This window comes from Clupea harengus, chromosome 5 (assembly GCF_900700415.2).
Source record: "Clupea harengus chromosome 5, Ch_v2.0.2, whole genome shotgun sequence".
NCBI classification, from domain to species: Eukaryota; Metazoa; Chordata; class Actinopteri; order Clupeiformes; family Clupeidae; genus Clupea; species Clupea harengus.
In genome coordinates this window covers 578,020-587,769 of record NC_045156.1, presented here as the reverse complement: position 1 = coordinate 587,769, position 9,750 = coordinate 578,020, and the positions used below count along the sequence as shown (strand labels likewise).

The window sequence follows — 9,750 nt, the reverse complement described above, 5'->3', positions numbered from 1 at the left end:
CTGTAGAAACATGGCGGCGCAAAATGGCCGGCTCCATGGAAGATTGCCCACTCCCTATGTAGATACGAAGGGTACGTTCTAAGCTAACGGAAGCACAATGATTAGTAGTTACAAGTGATTATGAACTAATAAGAACATAATAATGAATACTGCATTCCATTTCGGCAAATAGATCCTCTAAATCCTAAACACAGCACCTTTAATTATGCAGAGGCAGTCAAACAATTAAAGGCAAAAGAATGACTTCTGGAGACCTTTACTTATACCCTGGTGCACACTGATGCTTTGACATGATTGCTATGCTTACATTCTGTTACCCATTGACCATATTCCACATGTCTGTATTCCTTTGACTCAATAATTATGTCCTTCGTTTGTGGAGTTGGAAGAAATGTTATTGCTATTGACATCTTGCTGGCTACTGGGGAAGCCAGCGCCTTAGCAAATGTTTATTAGCAAGGTAACAGCACTTATTCTTCTTTCTGCATTGTTTTGAATTAAAAAAAATCTCTAATACTATTCTACAGAAAACTAATTTAATGAATTTAAAGAACACTGAGTCTGAAACATTTCTACTTTTAAATGGAAAGAACTTTTTTTTTAATCAAATGCTTCACTCACTTATTAGTTCCAATTACACATATTTTGAACAGTTGAAGTTTGCATATGATCCTTCATGTCATTCACATCCATCCTCTACAAGTCTGTTTCAGTGCTGAAATCCTGTTTGAGGTAGTCAACCTCCCAACAATCAAATAAGCCAATTGTATTGCAACATACCTGCAGATTTCTCATTCTTACACTTCACCATTGTAAATTGAGTAAATCCCTACGCAAAAGCACCATGCAGATACAATAAAATGAAATAATGTATCAGTACTTAACATATTTTGTTTACCCTTGTGTGTGGAAAAGTAGCATTCGCTTTACACAAAATTAAAGTGATATGTTTCTTTTGTGTGTGTGTGTGTGAATAAAATGTCTAACTTTCATAGTTACGCTGATAATGCATTGTGCTTCCTGACTGCCTGGTTGTCTGCAATCACTCAATGGATGACCAATAGTTTTTTTTTAATGTTGAACGCAAGACAGAAATACTATTAGTTGGCCCCCAAGCCAAAAGGGATGCACGTCCTACTAGGCTAGGAAACCTGGGTCAAGTAACAAGTCTGGGAGAAATTTTGGACTTAGAATTAAGTTTCAAATCCCACATAAGCAAGGTAACCGAAACAGTTTTCTTCCACCTCAGAAATATTGCCAAAGTGCGCCCGTTTTTTAACTCAACAGGATGCTAACAAGTTCATTCATGCTTTTATTGCAAGACTGGACTACTGTAATGCTATTTTTACAAAAATCTAAAATTGGGAAACTACAGGTTATTCAGAAATCTGCTGCTAGACTTTTAACAAAAACAAGGAAGACAGTGCATATTACTCCTGTTTTAGTAGCACTGCACTGACACTCTGTATCTTTTAGAATTTATTTATTTGAATTGAAGTCCTTCTACTTGTATACAAAGTTCTTAATAGTTAAAAGCTATTAAGTTGTTAATAGTTGTTTTATGTCCACTCACAAGCCCCCAGGTCCTCTACAGCAGGTCTTTCAAATACTCCCAAAGTGTGAGAACAGTACCACCACAAGAAGCAAATCTCTCAGATTGGACAGGTATTCTGGCACATATCCTTTAGTTCCATACAGTTTCTATGCCATAAAATGGGCCTTGTATTAGGTATTATAGCATTTTGAGGGGTAATGGCTAATGACTAATTTACTAATGCAAATATAAAGCCTACATATTTTAATGTGATAATGTTTCTTTAACAACAAGGCACATAGGGGGCGGAGCTAATGTTAATGTATCCCGGAAGAGATCGCTGTCAACTGTAAAGCCAGGGGGCAGGCCAGTAAAAAGCAGCATGATGGCAACTGTTGTTCCACTACTGCAAAGCTTAACATGTCGTGGATCAACATTTTCCATGTTCTCGAAATAATATCGGTAACTGGAACCAACGCATTATATCTGGTGCGTCATTTTGCTAGATGGCGTTACCTGGTGCATGGGACGTGACATGTTCTTATGACCAAGATTTGAGCAATGGCCTCGAGAACGTTGTAGTTGTAATTGACAGCAGCGATGTCGGTAAAGGTGAATTTCCCAACTTCCAGGTAATATTTCCATTCGTGTGCTTCGTTTCCTATATCTTGTCAGTACAGGTTTCACAAGTGAAGACAGGGAACGTGTGAAAGTAGCATATATTTCCCCAGCAGATGGCAGCACATTTCTACGGTCTTCGTCCTCGTTGGCCAGTAGCGAGAGTGTACACTGACGGAGTATGGTCACGTTTGGCCTTGAAGGCCGTGAATAACACTTGCTTGTGCACAAACAAGACTAATACAATCTTAGCTGCTGTTTTCCTTTCATTAGCCTTCTAAATGTAGCTGTACAGAGTTTGTGACATTTGCCTTTCAGAAAATCAGAGGTACGCTACGTTATTGTGAATTTGCTCTTTTCCTCTTGTTTCAGTACACACCTGAAAATGTCCCAGGGCCTGGCTGCAGCAGTGACCCAAGTGAGATCACCCTTCCCGGATGTCAGTGCCACTTGCAGTCCTGCCAGAGCGAACAGTGCCAGTGTTTGCAGCGATATGGCCCAGCATATGACGGTCAACACAGGCTACTGGGGCGAAGGGACGAGGAGAGTCACTACTCTAGGCCTGTGTTTGAGTGCAACGCCCTGTGCGACTGCAGTGAAGACTGCTCCAACCGGGTGGTGCAGAAAGGAGTGAGTCTCAGATTGTGCGTGTACCGCACAAAGGACCGCGGGTGGGGTGTGCGCACCATGGAAGCCATACCTCGTGGTTCCTTTGTGTGTGAGTACGCCGGCGAGGTGATTGGCTTAGAGGAGGCTCGACTCAGACAGCTCAGTCAGGGACCAGAGGACATGAATTACATCATCGCCGTGAGGGAGTATGCCGGCGAGGGTGAAAGCAGGGAGACGTTTGTGGACCCTTTGGCCAGGGGCAATGTGGGCCGCTTTATCAACCACTCGTGTCAGCCCAACCTCTTCATGGTACCAGTACGTGTGCACTCCATGGTACCCCGACTCTCACTGTTCGCTGTGCAGGACATTGTCCCTGATGAGGAGTTGACGTTCGATTATTCTGGCAGGTACAACAATCACACAGCAAAGATTTTGACCTCTGAGCAGAGCCATATGTCAGAGCAGAGTGACCAAGGAGAAAGTACAGGCTCCCTGCAGAGGAAACACTGTCACTGTGGAGCACTGAACTGCACAGGCTACCTGCCACTGGACATCACTGTTCTCCACAGTTAGAGAAGGTTCATCTTACTTGCCTTTCCTTTATATGCAACTTAGTCCACGCAAGGACATTTCACATGTTACATTTTCCGAAAATATGCCCCGAAGTGTGCTAGTTATGAGTTAAGTAGGAGCTGCTCAGAAAGTTGGACCCTTGATGAAATTAAAAAAAAAGTACCTCAGATGCTCCTAGCATCTAGAAGGTTGTCCTTGTACTCCACAATCCTGCACCTTGAACATTCTTTGTCATCATACTGTCCTATTCCATGTACCATGCATGGTAAGGAGCATGGGCTTTTGTTGCCCACCTCCCCAGCTGAGATGCACCTCCTCAGTCCCTCATTGGCCAGTGTCATCATGCTCCTCTTAGGTCCCTCCTCCCAAGAGAGGGTTAGAGATTTGCTTTGGAGATGCTCATATTAGTCTGACATGCAAGCAAACTACACCTCCTGTGCTGAGGCCATTTTGTTTTGCTTTTTGTATCCATGAGGCTCTACTAATGTGACTTTTAGTGTTTATGGAAATGCATCATACTTGGGAGGTCCAACACTAATGCTACACGTGGGTTGATTTCTTCCTGCTTGTCAGTTGTCAGTTCAAAATGCTCACTGGCCCTTTAAGATCATCATAGGATCTGCACAGGGACAGGGATGTCTCGGGAGAGGCGTGCAATTAAAAAGAGCCTGTGGGTGCTCACATATAGGAACAGATCTTACTCCCCGGCCTCACAGAGGGGCGGACGCGACCCACTTCACCGCCGGCATTCTCAGATCGGGCCCCTCTCCTCAAAAAACTGTCCCATATTCAGTCTAGACCTGCTTTCATCTTTATGATGTTATTAATACCCACATCTGGGTTAATTAGTTTGGAGACCATGTTCCGGGCAGAATTGGGAGCGAGCTTCAGTCACGTTGACAGGAGGCGAGTGGAGCCTCATCTATGTCACACCAGAACAGATGGGCTGCCTATATGTGAACTCTGTGAAATTCCTCGATGCGAAGATGTACAGCAAGTTTTTGAGGGTGTAAATTAATGTTTGCTCTTCAGCCCAAGCAAGGTCATGACATGGTAATGCCACTCTTGTCTCAAGAATGTTAAGTACAGTTTAATGCAGAAAATAAAAGATACAGATTTGTTAAGATTAAAGCATGTATATGTTTTATGTACACAAAGGGATCAAGGCGTCTTTCCTATGAATACTTTCAAAAGTTTGATACCATGGTAATTCTTATCTGTGCTTGCCGTAATATATTTTTTCGCTTATGGAAAATTCCTCCACATGGAATGGCCTCTGGGTATCTCAGTATGATGAAGGTTGTGTCAATGCCAACCACTCTTCTCAACTGCCAGTCATTGGCTCATGTCTTCAGGTTTTCATTGTGTCTTCCTGTAACATGCTGAGAATGTTAGGGTTGCCACAGAGGTCGAATGCTGTTTTTGTCTTATGACTCATGTAATTTGTACGCTCTCTCACAAGTCTCTATGGCAACAGAACAAGTGATATTGACTGGATACCCGTCATAGTGTGTAGTGGTTTTACTTTGAGTGTTACAGAACAGAATTTGAAATGTTGCATTCTTAGAATGGTCACCTAGCAACCTGCCACCTGCCAAAGACTCTTCTCCCATGCCATGCTGAAATTGGGCTTTGTTGCTGCTTAGGTCACTAAGAAGTGACTTACAAGGTTTAATGATGAAAATAATTTGTAACAACAGCTTATCTCACAATCCTAATAAAAAGTACATTAAACGTGAGTTTGTAACAACAGCTTATCATTAAACCTGGTTTAACCCTGTTTGGAATAAATTAAAAAAATATCATGAATAGAGAGTAAATTATGGAATAATGATAATTGAATAACTAACTTTTACTTCCTAAAACGAGAATCCTATCTGGGTGAATTTAAAACAATTGTGTGCCATCTAAAGTAAATTATAAAGCTTACTTATGAGGGAAAAACCGACACATTTGCCCTGTGAGGGTTACTTGGTGGCATCGTTACAATCTGATCTGATTGTCTTGGCTGGAAAGTAGGGCAGTATTTTATTTAATCAGAGTGTCCTACAAGCCTCTACAAGTGTGTGTGTGTGTGTGTGTGTGTGTCATATCAGTGGAATTGAAAGGAATATTCTGCTCTATTTTTTATATTCTGGGGCTTCTTGAGGTACTTAGAGAATTATCTCACTTCAGATGAAGGAGAAAAGAACAAAAGAACATCATGGTGTCCTTGATATGCATTTGAAATATGCTTTTCAGTGGTGAATAGTTCATTGGATACCAAGGACATCAGTTAGGGAAACAAAAATGTAAAGTTTTATAGCATATTTCTACTGGGCTCTGTTAGTATAAACCCTTGCTGATACATTTGGCATTTTGTCATGAATGTTTTAATGCTTAAAATGATGTGACTGATTAAGCCTCTGTAGCAAAACAACACGCATTGCAGGGGAAGTACAGAATATCCAGAACAGGAATTTGTACGCTTCTCTGCATTGGTAAATAAATAAGTTGCATATCCCCTACCTTGCATGTCCTTCTGTCCTTCTGAGATGCAAACATACTAGGTATTTAAAACAGTATGACAGTTGTGTCAACAACAGTTAATACTTACTAAACCCTGAGGAAATATACAGCACTTCAGTTCATGCATCTCAGAATTACTATAACCAATAACATTGCAGAATCTCATGCCACATATTTTGACTGCTTTGTGCAGATTTTTGGTAGCTGACCAGCATGGGTATGGGATCAGGTGGTCTGCCATGTTAGAAATTGAACATGTCTCAGATGAGGAAAACCATGCCATCACCTCCATTACCAGTCTGTCACTGCAATTGGAAAAGACAGAGTGTGACCACCAGGATGTGAGGAGTGCTGTCAGGGCCACAGCTGGCCAGGGCATCTCCACTGATCCCCTTCGGAGATATTATATTTAGAGGTCCTCATGTTACATCTTATAGGTTTATTTCGTTATGCCACTGTATGACTCTCTCTCTTTCTCTGTCTCTCTCTCTCTCTCTCTCTCGCTCACTCTCTCTCTCTCTATATATATTTATATATATATGTGTGTGTGTGTGTGTGTGTGAGAGAGATTTTTTTTCTCTGTTTCCCAGTGCACCGACTTTATTTTACATGTATGAAACCATAGGTAAGAGCACAACAATTTTGTTATTTGGCTTTGGGGAAGATTCTGATTGGAATAGTTCCTAGTTCTTCAAAAAAAAACTACATTATTTTGTAGATTTAAGATCATTTATCTTGACGCTAACTAAAAAAGCCTATCTACTGTATATACTGTATGTAAGAATGGGAGGGCATACAATATGTGCAAATGTTTTGCTTGATCTTACTTTACTACAATATATTGTTTACAGTCAGTGTCCAATGACATGGCAGTGTCATGTTGCCGTTAGTATTGATTTTCATAACAACATAGTATCATGACAACATAGGACTGGATCTGCCATCTCACATGACATGTCTAAGATTTCGTGAAGTCAGTCTAAAGAAACTAAATTCAAGTAGTAGTGGTTCTGCTAGCAAGTGCTTGTAAGGGTACTATGCTGAACTTCAGAGATTATTCCATGAAGATGTGCCAAAGAAATATTTTGCTAAGGGTGTGGAGAGACTTCTCGAACTGTGCCTTTGAAACATTTTCTATCACAGTGGAACTACTTCAACTCGTTCAATGAAGACAGATGGCTTTTGCAATTATGCAGTGGGAGCCATCATCACTCATCACAATGGCTTGAATATGTTACTGAATCTAAGAATCTAAAACATACAGCCCAACTATATACAGAGGTCATTAGTGATGTGAATGTACCTACTGTTCTTTGAACATTATGAAACCACTGAGGTGAAATACTGTTCATAAAACGAGCATCATAAACATTATTTAGTGTTGATATGAAACACGCATTTTGTGTGTGCAATAAACTAGGTTCCTTGGCTTGATCTTGGAGGGACATGAGATCAGTGCAGAGATGATTTAGCAATGACTGAGCCAGATCATATCCTTTTGCACAATAGCCAAGTCTTACCTTATTGGCCCCTTTTGCACAAAGTCGTCAGTATCCATTTCATGACCCAGTTATGTGCTTAGCAAGAAATACCAGTTCTATTCTTCAGCTGTTACCTGAAACGGTACAGAGTTTTACTTTCTTTCAGAAGTGTGGAAAAAATGGGGCATTTTTTCAACTCAAGAATGGGCCCCACACTTCCCCTCTCACCCCACTGTTCTTAAAATAACCTCTGGTGTGTTCTTGGTGGTTGTGTAAAGCTGTCAACAATCCCATTACTGAACCGCTTTCACCTCTGTGGTGCCATTTTACTCAGTGAGATCAGAGGGCCCATAATGTGAGTGTAATCTGCATCATTCATACCGACCTACATTGTGAATACATGCTTTTTGTTTTCCATAAGATTCGGATGGTTATTATAATGCATATCTTTTCCTATTTAACCTATGGTAAGGTAATGTATATATTTTCCTATTTAACCTATGGCAATGTAATACGAAAGGTCAGGACTAGCTATGCTGTGTGCTCTGGCTGCCTGTAACAAGATTAACCGAACCTGGAGAGATTACTCAGCCTGCACCCTCAGGGGGTTTTAAAGGTGCCCTCTGCCTCACTGGGTCATCCTGGCTGGTTGCAGACAGATGAAACAGACAACCACTCTAAGGTTATACTAACTTAGTGGCTGTCCTTCATTTTTCTTCATATATTGAATCCATACCTTTCTTAAATACTACCACTAGTAATTCATTTTATTTGTATAGCTGTGTATAATGGGATATACAGTGCTTCCCTATCATTGAAAATATAACAGAATGGTATGGTGGTAAAAGTATGAAATACAACACAGTTAAGTAAAATGGAACGACTGAAAACACTGAACAGAGGACAAGAGCACAATGTAAAAGTCATTAAAAGCAGCAGATTCCTTTCATGCCATTTCCTGAATGTGAGCCTATAATTCACATCATGCCTGAGTCTTTCTCCCTAACTGGTGACCATGTGCAGTTCACAACAATGGGTTTCCAGCACACTGTATGTCTCATCTGTCAATGTCCCCTCCTCTATACTACAATTACATAGAGGGATATTACATGATTTATTTAGGGGAATTATCACAGAGCGTAATGAAGGTGAAGGTGATGGTTCACTCTCGGGAGAAAAGGATGTTTATTTACATTGTGTAGTTGTCACCCTGGCTTTGTTATTGTTGATGATGTTTGATGTGTGTGTGTGTGTGTGTATTTAAGTTGTGTTCCCACTCTGCCTGAAAGAAAAATCCCTCATCTAAATAACAACCTAGGAGAATGTGAGAGACACATTTCCATGGTAACCAGCACATGCAGTTGGCTGCTGAAAAAGGGCCTATATTAAGTAATATTACACTCCCAAGATGGTAGATTGTACCAGATATACATGAGTCATTTTAATATTAATATCAAGATTTGTTTATATCCAGACTGGACATATTTGGATGTGAAATGAGCACTGACTTTCTAACGTCATAGTGGGCAATTTTCAGTCACAATCACTGAGGGTATCTGTCTTTTATGAGGCCTGCTCCCTTTGTATGCTGAAGTGCATGATAGATAACAGAAGCAGGCTGATGGCAAACACTGGAAGCGGGAATAATGGTGCTTTTAGTACCATTAGGGCACCAGTGGAAGCAAGAAGACAAACCAGGGGGCCCTAATTAGGAGACCATAGCAGTTGAACTAATAGGCACATTTCTTCTGGGAAAAGCAAACCTATTACCGCTGCATAATTGTCTTTTATTTTTAGTGAGGTAGAACTCTAGCCTACAGGGCAGAGAGGCAGTGCCCATTATTTTGACTGCAGGGCAAGAGGGGAGAGTGTCGCTTTCGACACCTGTGCCCGTAAGATGGAGATAGATGAATTCCCAGGTGATCTACCTGCACAAAATGTGTTTTGTAATGTTCAGTGTTCAGTTCAGATCAGATCAGAGGTGAAAAAGTGACATAGTACTGCTTAGAATGAAAAAGCCATGTCCCTGTGTCCTTTGACAACAGCCAACGGCAGCAATAATCCTATTGCATGGGAAACGGATCTGTCAACTTGCCTTGTCATCAGATACTCTGGTCAGACTTTCAAGAGAAGGCTCCATTTTGGGGGTGGGGGGTGGGCTGAAAATCTCCCTACTGTTCCTTGTTCTTCCACATGTACAGTTCTTCCTTGTTCTTCCACCTCTCTCTCTCGCGCACTCACACACACACGCACACACACACATCACACATCACACATTTGCACATACACACCTTCCCTAGAGTAAATCAATCAATGACAATTGAATGACTTTCAATATTTGTACTCAGTAAATGACGCCTAAGACAGCATTATGTCAAGAAATGATACAGATGTTTAGATTTGAGCTCTGAATGTCAAAACAGATAA

General features: G+C 41.0%; 1 protein-coding gene across 1 annotated transcript; it reads left to right on the top strand.

The window, feature by feature from the left end:
• Positions 1 to 1,866: 1,866 nt before the first annotated feature.
• On the top strand, positions 1,867 to 4,485 carry setmar (SET domain and mariner transposase fusion gene). Its single transcript, XM_012838618.2, has 2 exons — positions 1,867 to 2,166; positions 2,525 to 4,485. Exons 1-2 carry the CDS (start codon positions 2,041 to 2,043, stop codon positions 3,332 to 3,334), a joined length of 936 nt encoding a protein of 311 aa, XP_012694072.1. The 5' UTR covers positions 1,867 to 2,040; the 3' UTR covers positions 3,335 to 4,485.
• The last annotated feature ends 5,265 nt before the right edge of the window (positions 4,486 to 9,750 follow it).